This window comes from Equus caballus, chromosome 18, assembly GCF_041296265.1.
Source record: "Equus caballus isolate H_3958 breed thoroughbred chromosome 18, TB-T2T, whole genome shotgun sequence".
NCBI lineage: Eukaryota > Metazoa > Chordata > Mammalia > Perissodactyla > Equidae > Equus > Equus caballus.
The window spans coordinates 51,709,124-51,730,373 of record NC_091701.1 but is presented as its reverse complement, the minus strand read 5'-3'; the positions used below and the strand labels follow the sequence as shown (position 1 = coordinate 51,730,373).

Here is a 21,250-nt window from a genome sequence, read left to right as displayed (position 1 = left end):
TGTATGCTGTTACATAGGTAGCATCATTTGTGGCAAAATCTGGGTCTCCTTTACAGCATGCTTTGCAGAACTTTTCCAAGCATATAACCTTGACTTCTTTAAAGTGTCTGTGTATATTTGTATGTTGTTGGTTGTAAAGAGAGGGAATTTGGTTACGTTGTTATTGGCAGTGTTCCTGGAGTAGAGAAGATCCATGGGCTCCATTCCTTCCTCACGTACTTTTTGGGAGGTGTTAGATAACTAGGCTTTAAAGGAAGCGTGCTTAAGAAAAGGATTTATAGCCTCAAGAAAGCATAACATTATATTTGACATAAATAATTATTACATACATATACAGAGTTTTGGGGGTAATCCATTTTTTCCCATTTTAATGAAAACCCTAAAATGTTTGATGGGTAAATAATATGGGAAAAACCGTTCCTCGTTGGGCTTGTATCTTCATGTCTAGTGCATCTCTATTGCTAACAATTCTCTCTGTTTACCTAGGTCTGATACCACAACTTATAGGGGTTGCTCCAGAAAAGGCCATTAAACTGACTGTAAGTTTCTTTCTCATTGAATTTATGTCATTGGTTTAGATTATCATTAAGCCAAAAATTAAAACTGATGCTGCTGAGACTGGCCCACTGTCAAGGCATTTGTAAAATTTGAAATTTATATGGAGACTTTTGATAATTTTAAATTTTATAATGAGACAAATATTTTCCTGACTTGGAAAACTAATAATGTGCCAGTAGAGGAAATGGTTGGGAATTATGGTTAACTGATGTTGTCTTTCTAATTAGGTTAACGATTTTGTCCGGGACAAATTTACCAGAAGAGATGGCTCCATTCCACTTTTAGCAGAAATTCTTGCTGGAGGTTGTGTAAGTATTAATTCTGGGCATGTCTTGTGGCAAATAGGTTCTTTTAACCTTCTTACACATTAGATATAATATGTGAGTGACATTCTCCCTGAACTCAAAGGATTCTAAGCAGATTTTCTCAGTGATCATATGGAATGATTTTTTAATTTCATCGCATCATCTAACTGGTTCTGAGTGCAGAAAAGAAGTGGTGTTTTTGTCAGCTTGGTCTCTTAGAAGCTCCTGATGCATTATCTTCCACAGTTTTTAAAGTTCTAATTCTGATTCTTCTTAAATAGCACGGAAAATAGAGTAGTGAGTAGAGTTACCATACCCTTATACTGACTGGAACTTTAAAATAAGTGTGAGATGACTGATTAATTTGGCCCTTATATTTTAGGTGTAGGACTGAGTAAACCATTGTGTTATAATTATAATTTTCCTTCTTTAGGGACCAGGATATAGCAAAGAACCATAACTATGTTGAGGCTGTTGACAATCCTGAACGCATTCAGATTATATTTATTTAGAGCACAAGGGTTTCTATCTTTAAAGTGTGAGCATGACATTGGATTTAGACCAATTCTCAAATCTAAGTGTGCAGCTCAACTAATTTTACTTGTGGTGTTCATTTCACATTTGGTAATACATGATTTGTTTTAGACTTATTTAGTCGGTTTTGTCCCTGAAAGCCTTAATAACTTCCAGTTGAATTGGCTGACAGTCTTGGCTAAACCCTCCTCAGTTGCTTGTGGAACCTGAGGTGATGAGGTCGATGACCTTTGCGGCTTTTAATTCAGAGAAGATGCCCTGAGGGTCAGAGAGAGAGGCTGCTCTGGATTCTCCTTGATGAGATTTGTCAGCCTGGCGCATACCTGGGTCCTCACCTTTCTGCAACCAAAGTTCTTATGGAAGAGGTGGCTAGGGGTGTGTGTGTGTGCACGTGCTTTTTGCATGTGTGCCTGCATGCCCCCAAGTGCATTCTCAGGAGGAAAACTCACCTCTTTGGCTGGCTTTTTTTTCATGAAGGACAAATAATGGACATAGAATAAAACCTTTGCTTAGGCAGATCACCAAAAATATAGTTTCTCCTCTTCCTCTACCCCAATTAGTTGCTGTAATTGTTTCCCTTCTAATGAGAGAATCTTTGCAAATCGTAACTATTCTTTTTCTCACTGGTTTTAGTTTCAGTTTGGTTAAGAAGTTTCCTGATTCGGTTTTGCCACAGCACATACATACATTTGCCAAAAATTTCCTAAGTCATGCTCTTTCTGTTCCATGTAGCTAATTATTTCTGTTTCCATTTGTATCATCCACAGGATTTTGCCCATGAAACTGACCTGTCCCATGTCTCACAGGTGACCCTAGTGGTTAAACCATAATCAGATATCTGGTTCCTTTGTTCTTCGTAGTTATGGGCCCTGTTTCTAGGTTTGAACTTTGGGAAGTTCTTTTGAAGTCTGGGGTGCCTTAAGGGTTGTACTGACACTCCAAATCTCTTCCTTAGTCATGACTCATTTCTGGGACTTTGATGGATTGTCTGCACGGAAGTTGACAGCATGAAGGATAGTCAGGTTGGGCTCTCGGCAGAATGATTAGCTTGTCTGCAGTTCTTCACCTCGAACATTTTCTGCTTCCCTCTTCCCTCTAACCCTCTTCATTCAGGGAGGAAAGAAAATGTGCAATTATTGAGTTTCTGTTGGTGAACTCAATCACGCTGCAGCGTAAATGATCGTTAGAGCTTAATCTACTGCTTCTTCCAAAGTCTGTGTCTTTCAACGGAGAATAAAGTCTTACACAAAATGGATGAGTCTCTACTTGTAGACTGTCAGGCGTTCTGGAATATAGGAATACTCTCTTTACTGAATGAAACCTGGTAAGCAGCCACCGGATAGACACTGGGAAGAGTGGCTGCCATGAGCCTGATCATGAGAACCCTCGCCATCCTGGGTAGTGGTGGTGATATTATGTGCAGTGTCCCTGTGGGTGTTTGGCTGAATGCTGTCAGTGCCGCTAGGTGAGAAGAGTGCTGCTGTTCTTCCCCAAATCACTCCGTTTTAAAGATGTACTTAATGTACTAACCTAATGCAGGTTAGTTCAGAGGAAATGGCTCAAACTGAGCCGTCAGTATTGGCTTTATAGGTTTTTTCCCCAGCAGAGGGAGCACCTAGGACCCGGGCCTTGAGTTGCCTCTATAAGGGAGGGAAATTCTACTGCTATGACAATGACCATGCTGCCTTTAGGAAAAATGGTATGCATTGATTAGATCATGAAGTGACCAAGAAATAAAAATATCCACTCCTTAGACATTATATGTTTTTCTTTGTTGTTTGTTTTGTTTTATGATCCAATTCTAAAAGTATGTGATGTTTGATATGTGCAAAAGAGTATACTCTATATAGCTATAAAGAGTAATAATAAAATGAGCATCTGTGAACCTACCACTCAACTTAGCTAAAATATTAGCGCTATCATTGACACTGATTTTTGCTTTTAATGTAGCTCTAATCTACTAGATTGCTAATGAGCAGTAGGAGCTTTTCCTACTGGGCTGAACATTTTATAGGCATTATCTCATTATTATTCTCAACTAGTGTTAAAGAAAATAAAACTTCAGTGAGATCCCACACTTAGTAAATGACCAAGTTGAGATTCCAACACTTGGGCTTCAAATCCATATTTATTCATGTTCGGTATGTGTCCTTCCATTCATTCTTTCATTTATTCGTTCTCATTGAACAAGTTGTCAAGGCTGAGAAGGATTTAGAGTTTTTTTCTTCTGTGCAGAGAACCAGACTTAGGATATGTTTCTATCTCATAGAAAAAGGGTAGTTCCTTATCATGCTCACCAGATAAAACTTAATCTTAAATCTAATCATATTCCACTGTGGTAATTTGAAAGTAGAATTTTTTATCATGATTTGCTTCATTTTACATATCACCAAAGAAAATATGTGCTTATGATTATAATTCATCATAATAGCTACCATTTCTTGAGCATCTTGCACTGGATTGAACACTTTATAGGCATTATCTCATTATTATTCCCAGCTAGAGTTGAAGAAACTAAAAGCTCAGTGAAATCCAGCACTTAGTAAATGGAAAAATTGAGATTCAAACCACTTCTGTCTCCAAATCCGTATTCTCTTATATTTGGTCTATGTTCCCATTCTTTCATTCTTTGATTTATTCATTCTCTCATTCATTGAATGCCTGCTATGTTTCAGGAAAATTTTTAGAATAAAATTGAGATATAATTCACATACCATACAATTCCCCCCATTTAAAGTGTACAATTCAGTATTTTTTAGTATATTCATAGAGTTGTGTGACTATCATCACAATCAATTTTAGACTATTTTTATCACCCAAAAAGAAAGCTGGTACCCTGTGGCTGTTGCCCCCCAGCCTTCCCTCTCTCCTCCCAGGAGGGCTTGGACAACCACCAATAAACATTCCATCTCCATAGATTCACCAATTCTGGACATTTCATGCAAATGGAATCGTACACTATGTGGCCTCTTGTGTCTGCCTTCTTTCACTCAGCATAGTGTGTTCAAGGTTCATCCATGTTGTAGCGTGTATCAGTACTGCAGGCCTTATTGCTGAACAATATTCCTTATATAGATACATCACATTTTGTCTGTCCATTCATTTGTTGTTGAACCTTTGGGTTGTTTTCCACTATTATGAATAATACTGCTGTGAATATTCATGTAAAAAGTTTTGTGTGGACAAATGCTTTCATTTCTCTTGGGTATATACCTAGGTGTGGAATTGGTGAGTCATATGGTAACTCTAATTAGTATTTTGAGGAACTGACAGACTGTTTTCCAAAGTGTCTGCACTATTTTACATTCCTACCAGCAGTGTATGAGGGTTCTGATTTCTCCACATCCTTGTCAACAGTTGTGATTATCTGTCTTTTCATTATACCCATCCTAGTGGGTGTAAAGTGGTATCTTATTGTGATCTAACAACTGGTGGTATTGAGCTTCTTTTTATGAATGTATTGGCATTTGTATATCTTCTTTGGAGAAAAGTCCATCAGAATCTCTCCTCCCCTTTTTTTTCCCTTGAGGAAGATTAGCCCTGACCTAACATCTGTGCCAGTCCTCCTCTATTTTGTATGTGGGTCACTGCTACAGCATGACTGATGAGTGATGTAGGTCCACGTCTGGGATCCAAACCCGCAAACCTGGGCCGCTGAAGCGGAGCGTGCTAAACTCAACTACTATACCACAGGGCTGGCTCCTGCCCATTTTTAAATTGGATTATTTGTCTTTTATTATTGAGTTACAAGAGTTCTTTATATATTTAGAGTCTCTTATCAGATATGTGATTTACAAATATTTTCACTTTCTTAACTGTGTCCTTGAAAGAATTGGACTTTGATTTTAATGAAGTCCAATTTATCTATGTTTTCTTTTGTTGTTTGTGCTTTTGGTGTCATATCTAAGAAATCATTGCCTAATCCAAGATCGCAAATATTTATACTTCTGTTTTCTTCTAAGAGTTTTATAGTTTTAGCTCTTAGACATTTAGGTCTTTGACCTTTCACAAAAATTTTTAAGTTAAATTTTTTAGGGTCATTTCCCTTGAACAGATATATTACCAAATAACAGTTTTGTTTTCCATTGTCAACATTTTTGTATATTACCTTCTAACGTTTTCATGCGCATGTGCACATGCTCATGTGCATATATAGGTACAGACACACGTACATTCTTTTTTAAACCAGATGGAAGTTTTATTGACTCTGACTTCTTGATTGGAAATGCAAGCAGCTCTCACTTTCTAAGGGCAGCAGGGAATCACAGTGGAACTTTTCACTTTAGAAATAGAGTATAACTTTTGGAAATATAAGTATAAACAGAGTGTGCGTTTTCAAATTTTACATCTCCATTGTGAACATTACCCCAATTTTTTTATATTTATATCAAAACCTTCTCAAAAAAGACTTACTAGTTCAGAATTTTTGATAATTTAGATGTGCTAGCATAAGTTTTTTTGTTGTAGTATCTATAAATTGAACTTTAGGTTTACTAATTGCTTGCCCTTCTTTAGCTGGGGATGGACTAAGAGTGTATCTGTGTGTATATAGTTACTCAGTAAATGTCTGTTATGAATGCTGTATGTGTAGTGTATATGTAACAATAGGTTTCAAAATAATTTTTTCCCTTTGTTTTCATAGGTAAGCCATTCTTATCAGGCCATGTGTTTTTATTTTTCTATTAGAAAGTCTCTCTTTATATGTGTATGAACACATATATATATGTACACACACACATATTACATGTCCATATCAGACATAAATATAATTGACTGTTTAATTTTGATATCTGGGGGCCAGCAGATGTTCACATGTTCTGCTTCTGCAGCCCAGGGTTCGCCGGTTCAGATCCTGGGTGCAGACATGGCACCACTTGGCAAGCCATGCTGTGGCAGGCACCCCACATATAAAGTAGGAGAAGATGGACATGGATGTTAGCTCAGGGCCAGTCTTCCTCAGCAAAATGAGGAGGATTGGCAGCAGATGTTAGCTCAGGGTTAATCTTCCTCAAAAAAAAAAAATGATTATGATATCTGTTGTGGGCAGGAATAATACTGTAATGTTAACTTAGAATATTCAAAGTACTTTAATATTCACTATTGGCATCTCCTATGAAATAAGTAGATGAGGAACAGAAGCTCAGAAAGGATAACTCTCTCACCCCAAATGACACAGCTAATATATGCTGCAGGTTTCATGTGAGCCCAAGTATTTTAATTTTAAGACCAACTCCTTTTATTCTATAATGGTCTCTTAAGGAATCAAATCAGAGCCTTCTCCATGTGTCAAAATAAATCTAGGGCTGGCCCCTTGGCCTAGTAGTTAAAGTTCGGCACGCTGTGCTTCAGGTCCCAGGTTCGGTTCCTGGGCACAGACCTACACCACTGGTCGATGGCCATGCTGTGGTGGTGACCCACATACAAAGTAGAGGAAGACCGGCACAGATGTTACCTCAAGTCAAATCTTCCCCAGCAAAAAAAATAAAATAAATCTGGATGAGCCCATTCAAGTTTGTAGTGGCTTTTCTTTCTTTTTTTCCAATTATATAGGTATATATAATAAAAATTTAACATGTATGATAATTTATTAAGATATAATTAACGTGTAAAAATTGAGCAGATCTTAGATGTGAACTCAGTGAGTTTCAGCAGTTGTACGCAACCATGAAATCACCACCCAAGATAAGATAGACCATTTCACCCCAGAAAATTCAATCACGCCTATTTCTAGTTAATCACTCCTCCGCTCCCCCAGGCAACCACTGTTCTGATTTATGTCACCAGTTTTGTTTCTTCTCGGATTTCATATAAATGGAATCATACAAAATGCATTCTTCATGGTTGGCCTCTTTTGCCTAACATAGTGTTTTCAAGAGTCATCCTTGTTGTGTGGGTATCAGTAGTTGGTCTTTTGTTTGTTTTTAATTTTACTGGGCATTATTTCATTGTATGAATCAACCACAATTTGCTTATCCATTCTTCTGTTGATGGACATTTGGGTTGTTTCCAGTTTTTATCTGTTATAAATAAGGCTGCTATAAACATTCTTGTACAAATCTTTTTGTCAACATGTACTTTCATTTTTCTTGGTTGAATATCTAAGAGTAGAATGGAGCAGGTGTATGTTCAATTTAAAAGAAACTGCCAGTTGGTTCTTCGAAGTAGGTGGACCGTTTTACAGTGTCATCACCGGTGTATGAGGAACTCCACATCCTCATCAATGTTTGATGTTCTTAGTCTATTTTATTTTAGTCATTCTAGTTGGTGTGAAATGATATCTTATTGTGGTTTTAATTTGCATTTCCATGGTGCCTAAAGATATTGAGTATCATTTCATGTGTTTATTGGCTGTTCATATATCTTTTTTTGTAAAGTATCTGTTCAACTCCTCTGCCTATTTTTTATTAGGTTATTATTACTGATTTCTAGGAGTTCTTAATATCCCATGGATACAGTCCTTCATCAGATATATGTGTTATGAATATTTTTCCTGGTCTATGACTTGTCTACTAATTATCTTAATGGTGTCTGTGGTGGTTTTCAAAAGAAAAAGATAATGTAGAGTTTCTTAGACATATCCATGAACTTAAGTGAGAAAAAATTTGTCTTTCCAAGTCAACCAAGGAGAAATTTTAAAAGCCTGTACTTTACACTTTTAGGACTGACCTATATGTATTTTCTAAACACCTCTTTGGTAAGTACCTGTTTTTATGTTGTTACACTGTAACCACAGCACTTTCACCTGATCACATTACCTTCTTCAGAGAGTGTATACTTGTGAATGGATAGAAGTCCTAAAACTCAAAATGTATTCACTGCTCAGCAAAGGGCTAATGTGATCCTGTCATATTGCAGGCGTTTCCTCAGCCCTCTGGGAGCGTACCTTCTGGAGAACACATCCCTTCCCTTGGTATCTTGCGTTCAGTCTGCATAGTGTCTCACATTAGTGCACAAGAGCTCTGTGAGGTACATAGGGCAGTTGTTGAGATCCCTGTTGTCTCATTAGGAAACCAAGGAATGGAAAGGTTATGACCTATCTAAGGTCACAAAGTTAATGACAATCTAGGTCAACAGCCTTCCAAACCTAGAATCTTTCCACTCTTCCATGCTTCCTCCTTCAGCTTATGTGTGTGTGTGCACACGCGCACACACCCACACCCACATGCATATAGGTGCAGCAAGAAGCCCGCTTACTATTTGCAGCAATCACTAATCCTGGGAGCCAAGAAGCATAGCCGGCCAGTTCCCTATGCTGTGTCTTCCTCAGCCACGGAGCTTACACATCTCTAAAGAGTTGTTTGGAAATGGTTTCTCCAAATCCCACCCCCAAGAGTCAGTGTGGTTCCAACTTTATGCTTCCATACTTATGTGAACACAAGTAAAAAATCCGTATCTGTTTCTGTCAAAGTGGCTTATGGTAGGTACACAGGGATTTTGACTCTTCCTTCACCCTACTTGGGGGTATGCGTAGTTTTATCTGTTCGTACCCTAACACCCTGGTGTATATCATCACTCAGCAATGAGCAAATTGCAGTTGATTCCTTTTAAACTGTCACTATCCTAGACTATTTTAGAAAGACCCGGAGCATTCCCCATTGCTTTATAAAATATCTGAGAAAGTCTGGTTGAAGGCGTGAGAGACAGAGTCACTGTCTGTTCCTGTTCCCCTTGAGTCAGTCCTAGCGACAACTAATTCTCTTACTTCTGCTGTTTGTCTGATTGTTTTAAATGCACAGATTTTGTACATCTGTTAAGGAGCTGGTGCGGCCTTAAATTGAAGTTAGATTTTCATCGGTCTCTGTAAGGGAAGACTTCATAATGAATTGTTCAGATTTGTGTTGGAGGGAAATAGTTCCAAACTACAGGAGACAGCAGATCAAAGAGGGAAGTAAACGGGGGACTTGGCACAAGCAGGGCCAGGTCCCCAGCCCTTTTGTGGACTCTGCCCCTGGGGTGGGACTGTGAGGGCAGGAGGTTGAACAGGCCTAATCCTGTGTGCAGCCCCGTGGCCTCAGGCACGTCAGGAGGCACGGTGACATCTCAGTATTACAGCCTTTTTCTCCTCTAACTTTTCTGTCAGCTTTAGTTGGTTTATTTTCTCACTTAAAAAAAATTTATGTGACACAAGATTAAATGGAAGTTTTTACATTCTTTCCATTTCTGTTGTATATAGGTAATTCTCATTCAAAATGAGATTTGTTCCCTTTTATTGTGTCATTTGTAATTCAGTTCTAGAACAAAGAAATGACAACTTAATACTGAAAAATGAAAACATGTAAGTCAGTTTTAATATTAATGCTTGCCTCTCTTTAAAAAAAAAAGCAGAAAATTTTGAAGAGGGAAATTTAGCAATTAGAGGGTTAGAAACTAATTTTGGTGATTTGATGAGTGAAAAAATTCACCAAAGGTATTGTATGGAATGGTGTTATGTGATGTAAGCGTCAGTACAAGAAGCAGCAAGTGTCTGTCTAAGCCTCCGTAGCTGTGCAGCATCACAGTTTAGTTTGAAATTTTGTGTATCTTGGTGTCTGTTCTTTCAGATCACTACCTATATTCGGTTAGATTTTTTTCATGTTCATACATATATTTATAGAGAGAGAGAGAGATAAGCCTTTTTAAAGTTTTGGATCCACAGATAACTAGTGCTAACTGGTTTTTACAAATGCATTTAAACTATATAAATTACCAAATTTATCATGGGGAACAATGTATGAGAGAAAACTTAGTCTCTAAAAGAAGGCACTGCGTCTAAGACCAGTTCTGGTTCTTGTTTATTTTTTAAAATGTTTTTGTTTTTGAGTAGTTAATACATTCATATGACTCAGAATTTAAAAGGTACAGTGGGATACACTTTGAAAACTTTTTCCCCCAGCTACTCATTTCTCTTTCTAGGAGGCAACCAATGTCTTAATCTCTAAGCCATTCTGAATTTGATAAACTTAGGTAAATTTTGACATATTTGTGATCAACGGTTACTGAATATTTTATGTCCTGTTTATGTTACTTGGCATGATTTTATTACCTAATCTTGTTGCTTGATTAAGAGCATCTAGTTGTTTCTACTTAACTATTTCCTTATTGGGCATTTAAATGTTTTTCTGTTTAATTTTGTTGCTTCTTAAAATAGCAAACATTAGCATATTTGTAAAATTAGTGATATTTTTTCATTGAAAAGTTACCATATTTTTATTTCACAAGTTAACACTCCTGAAATTCTGTATATTCAATCATTGTATTTGCTGTAAGTAGTGTTTTTTTCCCTCTGAAAAGCTCTTATTAAATTAATGATATCACTTACAATCAGTAGAATCTGAAAATAGAGGAGAAATGATATTTTCCTGTATTTTTCTTAGAGGGGAAACATTCAGTTAAGGATGTGATAACATAATCCTTGTTCTATGTAACTAGATTTCTTACCAGAATGACTGAAATAATTGCAAATTTTATTCTCCCTTCCCCCACCCCTACTTTAATATGTATGAGATAGTGGTTAGAGTTTAAAAAAGGACAGTGCCTATTTGCCATGTATATTTCCCTTTAAGTGTTATAAAATACCCAAAGTTGTAGATAAATTAAATAACAATGTTTATTTTTTCTAAAATTATTTAGTGTTTCTGGATAGTATTTGCCTTCATATTCCTAGGCCTACCATAGAGTTTAAAAAAATGTATATTAATATTTAAAGCAGATACAGATTATGCAATTGCTAGAAGTTTTCCTCCTTCAAATATAGCAGAGGACGTAGGTGTGAAACAAACCCAGAGATGTGTGCCTTGCTGTAGTGTCATTGTTTCATTGTTTCCACTCTCACTTGATGTATATGACATATGATATGCTATGATTATTATATATAAATTCAGTGTTGTGGTTGTGTTCACTTGATTGTTGGGACTTAGTATGTGTGCTGGGTAAAAAGGCATCAAAGCATACAACAGTCAGTGTTTATGTTTTAAAATGTGGTCATTTCCTTCTCTTAATCATACGGTTTTAATAGAAAACCTCTTACGTGTACACTCAGAAAGAAATTTGAAGAGTTGTTAAAGGAGTACAAATCTCAATAAACTGACTATTGTTTCCAAAAGGGCCCGTGAGAGAAGGAGGGAGGAGGGAACTGTGGGGTGTGGGAATGCTGGTTGGGATACTCCCGCTCTGCGGGATGTTATAATTTACTGGTGATTAAAACATGAAAGAACTTTGTATTTGTTTAAATATAATGTCCACATTTAATGAGTGGCACCCAGGGGTTGACATCATCTGGCAGTGGCAAGTTTTGGGGATTATAATCAAAATTTGTGCTTGTATTCTTTTGTTAAATCTGCTTTAGAATATAAAGCGCATTTTCCCAAAGAGAGTCTGCGCAACCGTTATTGAAACGAGATCTCAGGGAAGTAGTAGACTTTTTCAATTGGTTTGGTCTTTAATACTAGCTACAGGAGCAATTACTTGGATTATCATTTTAACATAATTTTTCACCCAGCAATCCTTTTGAAAGTATTGTTTGCTCAGATTGAAACATTGAAATGCTTCCTCCTGCTTGCAGTGCAACAGATTAAAAGAGACAGAAACACAGGCACATCAACATGTAAAATTGGGTCAGTCTCATTTGGGGCCCTGTGTGTCAGTGGTCTGGAGTTGGGAGTTGTAGGAAATCCAGAGGGAGATGGCCAATTGCTGCACCTCCATGCTTGGTGGATGAAAAGAGGATCAGGGCCCTAGGCAGTTCAGGACAATAGACTTCCCACGAAGACGAAAGGGATCTGTGTCTGCGCTGGCAGCTGTGGATGTTGACAGGAGTAAGGGGTCAGGATTGCAACAGGAGTGGTTGGGGGTTTCTAGCCCCAGGTCAGTTAGGAGAGTGGGCTGGGACTTGCTGCCCCTTGGAAGGAGGCCTGGGGGAGCTGTGGGTTTTACAAAAATGAACAGGAATGTGAGTGTAGGCAGAGTATTGAAGTGGCATTGAATGCTGCACATGAGTTTTATGGGCATTGTTTATGATCTTTCTATACCTGTGGCACACATTTCCTGTTTCACGGGTGACATGCTATTGCCGTGAAGTTATGATTGTATAATATAATGATGATTATGTGACTGGTTATGATTATATAATGTAAAGAGCTACAGGTGAGATGAAGATGTGCAAATGAGATTTTTTTCGCTTCATGAATGGAGATAAATATATATATTTATGTTTTAAAAAATTTATTTTTATATATTTTTATATATCGATGTACACACACATATACATACACACATTTTTTTCTTTCTTACAAAAACCAAGCAAGGAGTTAGAGTTGGTAGCAGTTTTAAACGTTCTTTTTTTTTTTCCTTGTACTGGTTAACAGATTTCAGATGCAGATACACTCTCATTATCCAAATTCAAATCTCTGTCACTCACCACTGGAGAGTGTGGAGTACGGCTTTGATTTGTCCATGTGGTACTCGTGGTAACTAGATGTTCCATTTCCCAGCTCTGCCTTGAAGAGTTTTTCTGCTTTTGTCTTGAAATGATACTGAAATTATCTTTCTAAATTCCCTCCTTTTGTGTGGGTGTAGCTGTGTATCCGTCTCAGAGTTTGCTCGGGATAACACGTTTTAGATTTGAACCAGAGGAGACTGTTCCCTCAGACTTAAGGCCCCTCTCTGGGACAGAGCTGTGTTAATTGCTCTGCAGTCCGAGGAAGCAGAAGCAGGTGGCTGAGCTAGAGAAGGCTTACCAAAAAGAGGAAAGAAACCAGTGTGATCCGAGTTCTAGCCCTAGATTTTAAAAGATACCAACCAGCCTTCTACTCTCTCTCTCTCTCTTTCATTGGGGAGCCCCACACTGCCACCTCTGGCTTCACTTTTGTTTTCCAAGTGAGTTTATTAGTTTTGCCATTTTGGATATGGCTGAGTTGACCCTGGAAAGACTGGTCTGAGAAGCACTCTTGACATTTCGAATAGAAACAAACCCAGACATAGATTGGCTTGAGACAGAGTTTAGGACCATCCCTGTGAGCCCCTCTAGCATCGGCCAAGCCAAAGTGTCAGACTCATTCCCCCATGAAGAGGGAGACGTAAAGTGGTACAATGTGGAGGCTTTTCTGGATTTTTCTTGGTTACATGGCTGGTCGGGCTCTGACTTGGAAATCTGCTTCTGTGTCTCCTCCCTTGCCTGCAGGCTGGCGGCTCTCAGGTCATCTTTACTAACCCCCTGGAGATAGTCAAGATTCGTCTGCAGGTAGCTGGAGAGATCACCACAGGCCCCAGGGTCAGTGCCCTGAACGTGCTCCGGGACCTGGGCCTTTTTGGCCTGTATAAGGTGAGTGGATTCCCTCGGGTTGTCTCAGTAGGGAGGTTGTAATGTACTCAATGGAAATATGAAAGAATGCAGAAACCAGACTTCTGTCCCCAAATGGAAAAGCAATCTTGTCCAGCAGCGTAGACCCTGGAGTAGAAAATCAAACAAAAAGAAGAAATCAGGACCCTTCCATTAGAGGGGGTGTGATATGCAAACACGCTCCCCTGTGGTCCTCTCCAGGCTTTTGTGAAGCTGCCAGCAAGGGAGGCCAGCACCGCAGGCCTGCTGGCTTCAGGCTCACAGCCTTTTATTTGATGGCAGGTTTGGGAAAAGTTTCATTAGTGTTCTCTTTGGGCTGGTTTAGGACTTCAGAGTAGGCTTATGTTTATTTTGAGTCTGAGTTATCTCTATTGTTATCTTCCCAGTAGGAGCTTCTCTTTGTCTTAATAATTTGACCACAGTGAAACAGTAGTCGAGTTTGGTAGGATTCAGGTCTTTAAGAAGTTAAGTGGTGGGATTTGTCAATAATGAATTCCATTAAAAAACCCAGAGTGTACTGTACTTTAGCAAAATGCCAGTCAATGGATCCCTTCCCTGCAGGTATGCTTACTGCCATCATTACAGATCAGATGTAATGGAGCAGAAGCTATTACTTTTCTTAAACAAGGGAGAGTATTTCTTTCCATTCTTTTGTGTGGTATAAGGGGGGAATATGTAAATTTAGCTGCTAGAGACAACTGTGATTCCATAGCATCTGATTTATTTATAGATCTGTCCCTGTAGAAATGTGGAAATTGGCTTCTGTAGCTGAAAATCAGAAATCCTCTAGATTAGCATCACCCAGCTACAGGTCTCTTGGGAGAGCAATAACCCATGATACCCATCTTGGGAGAGCAATAACCCATGATACCTATCTTGGGAGAGTTTTGTATACATTCCCTTGCCTCCAGCCCCAGTTTCCGTCCTTTCCGTATTCCCTTTGAGAGCTGAATTTATTAATATTGTTTCTCTCTGTATCATCCTCCAGAGAGTCCCTGGAATTTTTTTTTTTTTTAATGTTTGAGTTTATCTTTTAAAAGCAGAGTCATTAGGGAAACAAATGCCAAAGATGGTGTATTCGCCTGACTCAGTGAAGCCCTGGGCAGTGGAGTGGCGTGGGCTCCTGAGCAGCTGAGGAAGGTGTTCACAGTGGCCTCAGGCACTGGGACAGACTGTCCTGGGGTGGTTTTCTGCTCCCATGGGAACATCCTGCTAAGATGTTTTGTCTGGTCCCCCTAGTCCTCCCAGTGTAGGCTTTGGGGAATGAGGAGGGGAGACTGGTGGCTTCTTTCTACCCTTCCCTGGAGAAGTCGTCTCCTTTTCCATTGCCCCTGCTGATGGCTTCTGACCAGGCACTTCAGGGGCTCTGAGCTGATGTAGATTGAATTGGTGATTTGTTCATTTTTGGGGGCTGCCTTTGCTGGTTGCTTTGGAATCAAGCTATTAATCTTGGGTTTCTAAGTCTATTCCCACCCACACGTCCTCCCCTCACACCCACCAAAGCCAAACAGCATTCACAGCCTAGCGGTTTGAGAACTGAATTTTTATTAGCCCTAAAAACTGAATCTATACTGGAAATACTAGAAAATTGTTAGTTGTCAGAATAGCATCATTACCCAGTTAACCAAGTCTAGGACTCCAGGATCCACCAGCCTTTCTCAGACCTGGAGCCATGTGTATTTCCCTGTTCTCCCCACTTCCCTTCCCTATCAGTCCCGATGCTGTTTGAAGGACACCCCAGGCATGTCACCCTGGATTCCTCGTGGGCATTCACACCCTGTTTACACAACCATTCTGTACTGTTTCCTCCCTGTGCGACAGGGTGCCAAAGCGTGTTTCCTCCGAGACATTCCCTTCTCTGCAATCTACTTTCCTGTTTATGCTCATTGCAAACTACTTCTGGCTGATGAAAACGGACATGTGGGTGGTTTAAACCTCCTTGCAGCTGGAGCCATCGCAGGTAATTATAATTTTTTCTTTCTAAACCAAAAGAATCCTCCCCCCATTCTCTTTAAGAAGTACAGAATCTCAACGTACTTTCCCCCTTTATTTCTGGAAGGGTTATTGTTTGTATTTGACTTAGTTTAAATATGATCACTTTTTCTCCTTTGTGGAATGTGCTGTAATTCTGATGAGAGTTAATTACATTTGCATAATGTGGATAAACAGCTTAATGCAGCTTAGCAACTCGGAGCCAAATTAGATCTGCCCATCTAAATTGGGCTTTCATCATTAACGTGTTTCTTAGCCTTCTGCACCCCTGAAGCCTTGAGTGCAGCCAAGCTAAGCATTAAGGTGGAAAAGTTCTTCATCACGTCAGTTGCTTTGTTGTACCTCATGCTGATGCACAGAACTAGCATGCCTTCACTTTCGATTTCTGTATATTGGAACCTACTTGATTTAGCTCAAAATTGAGCTTTCTTCATGAAAAGAAGCTCTGTTCCTTCTACCCTCATCTTCATTAGACCATGTAAGTGATACTTGCCCGGCAAACCACCCAGTACTTGGTTGGCATCTCTTCTCTGTCCCTTAGTTCTTTCTGTCTTTTATTCATGGTAGTTTGCATAAGTTTTATCCTCTGTACTAGACTGGGAGCTTCTTGAGGGCAGGGCTTTCATTCTCCTCATCCTTGCCTTGCCTACATGGCCAGCATAGTGATAATAGGAACTCAATAAATGTCAGTGGAACAGAGTAAGCCCTTCATCTGGTTTAAGACACCACATTAGGCACAGAAGAGCTTCCATGGGACAGGGGAACCTAACAAATGCAGCAGTTTGCTAAGATGCTTCCTTCTGATCTCATGTGTCTAGCCTTCCTCTTGAGTTGTGAAAGAGCTGACTTGGGATAGAAGGGAAGGGCCAGGCGTCCTTGCTGCACCAGCACTCAGAAATGACAGAGCAAGGGAAGGGCACGTGTTCTCTCTCCATTACAGCTGGTCAGGATAGAAATGTGAAGGGTGAGCACAAACCCACACGCTGTCCCCAAGTGCTCAGTGTAGCTCTGACCCCTTGGGCTCATGGTACTGTGTAGCTCTCACTGGGTTCCTTCTCCTCTGGTGCCCTGACTAGACACAGCAGGACATCCTGAGGACTTCCTCACGTGTGCGGTGTGGCGGGAGCCTGAGGATGCTGGGTGACCCATGTAGTTGTTCTCACCCATGATGACAAGGCATGACTTGTGATTAAGAAACTCTCCTGGGGAGCTTCAAGCCCTTATTTGGGGTCCTGCAAATCCCTTGTCATCGGGCATTTGTATCTTCAGTCAGTTGCACATTTGAAATCCAATAAATCTACCTCTCAGTCTTGGCAGTGAGCGCTCGTCCAGCCCCTTTCTGGTACTCACCAAAGTCTCCCAGTTTCAAAGGGGAGCCAGCACGTTTTCCCTCCAGTCTTTGCTCTGTGCTTCCCAACCAGCAACAAAAAAGAGCCAAAGAGAAGTCTAATTGTGGACAGGCATTTTGCCAATGGTTGACAGAACCAAGTAAACATTTCCATGGACCTGTCAGCACCAACTTCTTGCCCACGGACATTTGATGTCAGTTGTCAGAACGAGAGATGAATTTTTCTAATTTTTACCAGTAGAACTTTGCTGGCAGGTACTGAGAACATTCAGAATGCAGAACATTCCAAAGGCAGGTTTACCTAGTTTCATCTGAATAAGGCGCCGGGCTGTGCAGGGAGGAGGTGCTTGCCTCATTCTTTAACAGACACCCCCCGCCCCCGCCCCGGTCTGCCAGCTCCATCTGCCTAGTGATGGTTCAGCGATAGTCAGGCCAAATTGAATTTCTTCCCCGTAAGGAAGGTTAGCTTGCTTCTGTGGTCCCTGTTTTGTGTTATACGTAAAAGGTGTGGCTGTGAAATCCATCTTGTGTGTCCTGCTGCTGGTCAGTCTCAACAGGACCCCAGAGAGCTTGGGCACAGGGCTGGGTTGACAAGGCCTTTTGATGATCAGTTCTCCTCTTGCTCCTTAACTGGTTGCCTGGCCTCCTCTGCTCCAGTTATGTTGACTTCTGTCATGTAGGCATGTTTGGAAGGAGTCACAGTCCGTTCTCTAGTTAGCCTCTCAAGCAGGTGAGTATTGATAGTCACCTTGCACAGTAAGGTGACAAGAATCAGCGAAAAAACTGCGACATTTTGGTGTCAGATGCATTTGGCAGCTCGTTAAATTGACATTATCCTTATTTCTTATTATCCATGAAAATGTTTGCATCTTGTTTAAGAAAAAAAATTAGGTAAAGCTGCCAGCCTGCTGGCATAGTGGTTAAGTTCGCGTGCTCCGCTTTGGCGGCTCTGGGTTTGCTGGTTTGGATCCTGGCCGTGGGCCTAGCACCACTCATCAAGCCATCCTGAGGCAGCGTGCCACATATAAAGTAGAGGAAGATGGGCACAGATGTTAGCTCAGGGCCAATCTTCCTCAGCAAAAAGAGAAGGTTTGGCAGTAGATGTTAGCTCAGGGCTAATCTTCTTCAAAAAAAAAAAAAAAAAAAAAAAGAAGTAAAATCATTGAAACCTAAGGGGGAACACATGGGAATTGTCCTAGTAATATCGCTGCACTTCTTTCCTCTCACCGTTCTAGGGGATCATGCAATGTGAGTGATTTTCCTAATTCAGAAAGAAAAAAGAATTTTGCCCTGACCACACTGAAGCAGCTAACAGGCTTTTATATCTTTGTTTCCATTAGTGCCCAGTATCTATTTAAGAAGCTCTGAGTTCAGCAAAGTTGCTAACTATATTGTTAGACGTTAGCAGTATTTCTATCCTTATAAGGTACTTTGGGTTAATTAAATGTGCCTTTCTCCTGAAAGGTGTGCCTGCTGCTTCTCTGGTGACCCCTGCTGATGTCATCAAGACAAGACTGCAAGTGGCTGCCCGTGCCGGCCAGACGACATACAGCGGTGTCATTGACTGTTTCTGGAAGATACTCCGGGAAGAGGGGCCTTCAGCATTTTGGAAAGGGGCTGCAGGTAGGGAGGGGAGCCATCCGGAATGGCCGGCTGGCGTTAGGGTCCTGCTCCCATTAATGACTGCTGGTCTTTGCCACAGTCGTCCTGGTGTTGAGTGCCCCCACTCCCATCTCTGTTTTTCAGCTCGAGTGTTTCGATCCTCTCCCCAGTTTGGTGTTACCTTGGTCACCTACGAACTTCTCCAGCGGTGGTTTTACATTGATTTTGGAGGCCTGTAAGTGCAGCTCTTCACTTCCTTTATAAAGAAAGCACCAAAACCAAAACAAGTCTTTGTTTAGCCTACAGAGGCATTTTGGGAACTCTCAGACACTGATAGGACTGAGAATCCTGCAGGACCAATGCATTTAAAACAAACAGCGGGCTTGAGAAGCCTCAGTGTTAGTGGAGTAAGCCCTTGACAGGGCAACACCGTACGCAGTATTAAGCAGCTACTTAGGGAAATCTTCGGGAGGCAGCAAGTTAAAATGTTATGTGCATAATTGTCTGTTTTAGTGTAAGCAAATACTGAGCTTCATGATTTTGGTCCTTACCATTTGGATTTTATTATATGACCTTTTCACCACAAGTAATGTAAACTTGTGTTAGTAACACTTTTGTGAACTTTCTTTCAGACACTCAAGCCCTTTCACACCTCAGATTTCATTATTCACCATAATTTATTATTAGGTATAAATGTTCTTAGAGCGAATTTATTGCCCCCAAAAAAGGTTCAAAGAGAGGTTGTACCCATGGACATAATCACTGGTGAGATCGAGGCCAGAAATTGGGCCTCGTGAAGCATGGTACTTGATGCTTGTGCTGGGGAGAAGGGGCATTGTTGAGTTTTCTGGGTGGGAAAGGTTGTACCCAAAGCAAGCAATGATCAGCTTTTCAGGAGAAAATCAAATCCTGTATCTGAGTCTTCATGTCATAAACCTGTGAACCCGTTTCCTGCTCAAAGGCCAAGTAGCAAATTTCCTGTTGAACCGAGATGTAGAAGGACTTAAAAGACAGTTAGAACAGCAATCTTACAAAGCCAAGCTTTTCCGTGCTTTCACATTTTATAAAAGTAAGAATTATATCTATTTTTCTTTAAATAATTTTAGTAATATCCTTTATGAGTCTGTCTACTCTTCAAAAAGTTAGGTTTTAAAATTATGTCAAAGTAAAAGAAAAATATAAACTTCTTATGATTAATTTATGCTTAGTGCAGAAAATTTGGAAAACAGAAAAGCGTAAGAGAAAATCATCCGTAATCCTACTTCCCAGAGAGTGTTAATATTTGAGTGTATTTTCCTATCTTTTCTCTGTGGATCCATTTATATATATATAAGCATTGAAATTGAGGCCATTTCTCTGCTAATTCAAATACGAGAATGTGTTGCCTTCAAAGCAGCTGTAAATCATGACGAGTGCAGCATAGACGACAAGGAAATAGTTGGAGACTCTTCTTTCTGGCACATGAGTTAGGCTAAAAATGTTCAGTTGTCTGCCGCCCGCATCAGTCTGGAGCACGTTAACCACTGGCTTTTTCCCACCAACAGCAAACCCTCTGGCTCAGAACCAACACCCAAGTCACGCATTGCAGGCCTTCCTCCCGCCAATCCTGATCACATCGGTGGATACAGACTCGCCACAGCCACTTTTGCTGGCATTGAAAACAAGTTTGGCCTTTATCTCCCCAAATTTAAATCTCCTAGTGTTGCTGTGGTTCAGCCAAAGGTGGCCGCAGCGGCTCAGTGATGAGAAGACTGTTGAGTGTGGCAAAATGGCTCCCTGAAGAGAGAGGCCTGGGAGAGCAGCCCCGTAATGTATCCCGTCAGCTGCATGGTGCTGACTGAGCTGAGGAGTCAAACTATTCTTTCTATGTGACATATACATATATTTGTTTATAAAGTAACCATTTGCCCAGGAAAAAAAACAACGCAGTTTCAAGCTTTAGTCTCATGTGTTGAAATGTTTTCTGAGCCTTGGCATGAATTAGTGTTCTAGACTGCTTTGCACAGCTTGCACTTATAGTGACTGTACATATTGTACATCTTTGTACAGAAACATCTTGGCACCTCATCCCCCAAAATCACATTTATAGAATGTAATGCAGTTCTGAGTGGCTTGAAATGTACAGAATGTTTTGAAAGTGTTTTATTAAGAATCACACGAAAATAAATGTATTAAAATTAAATTCATTCTTTTATTGGTGACTTATGGAAATAAACCATCAATATTGGATGCATTTAATTGCTAGCTTGTTTTCCATTCTGGAATAAAAAGGTATTTGCTGATAAGAGGCATAACGAGGCCAAGTACTGACACCACTGAGTAAGAGGTCCTCTGGAAAAGATGCATGCCGGTGGATGCCAGAGGACCCGGCTGACGACTTGCAGGTGCTGATGTGCTTCCGTTTGGATTAACTGTGTGTAGATTTCCTCTGTTCGTCAGTCCCAAGGCATTTCCTCGACAGCTCCTCCGCCGTCAGTGTGCGTATGCAAACAGGGACGTCTCCCACATTACTGGCTGAGTTTTGCCTTCTTCTCACACAGCAAGGCAAGGGCCTAGCTTTCAAAAGAGTAAAGGATACTTTGGTAATTTTCCTTC

General features: G+C 40.3%; 1 protein-coding gene across 16 annotated transcripts in view; it reads left to right on the top strand.

Moving 5' to 3' along the window:
• SLC25A12 (solute carrier family 25 member 12) overlaps positions 1–20,888 on the top strand; it is a 190,207-nt gene extending 169,319 nt beyond the window's left edge. For all 16 annotated transcript variants that reach the window (XM_070241230.1, XM_070241217.1, XM_070241221.1 and 13 more), the window contains 7 exons: positions 487–539; positions 786–866; positions 13,555–13,695; positions 15,535–15,673; positions 18,518–18,676; positions 18,800–18,890; positions 20,200–20,888. In XM_070241230.1, coding sequence (XP_070097331.1) covers positions 487–539; positions 786–866; positions 13,555–13,695; positions 15,535–15,673; positions 18,518–18,676; positions 18,800–18,890; positions 20,200–20,398 — 863 coding nt within the window. In that variant the 3' untranslated portion in view covers positions 20,399–20,888. The remainder of the gene's footprint in view (positions 1–486; positions 540–785; positions 867–13,554; positions 13,696–15,534; positions 15,674–18,517; positions 18,677–18,799; positions 18,891–20,199) is intronic.
• Positions 20,889–21,250: the final 362 nt, after the last annotated feature.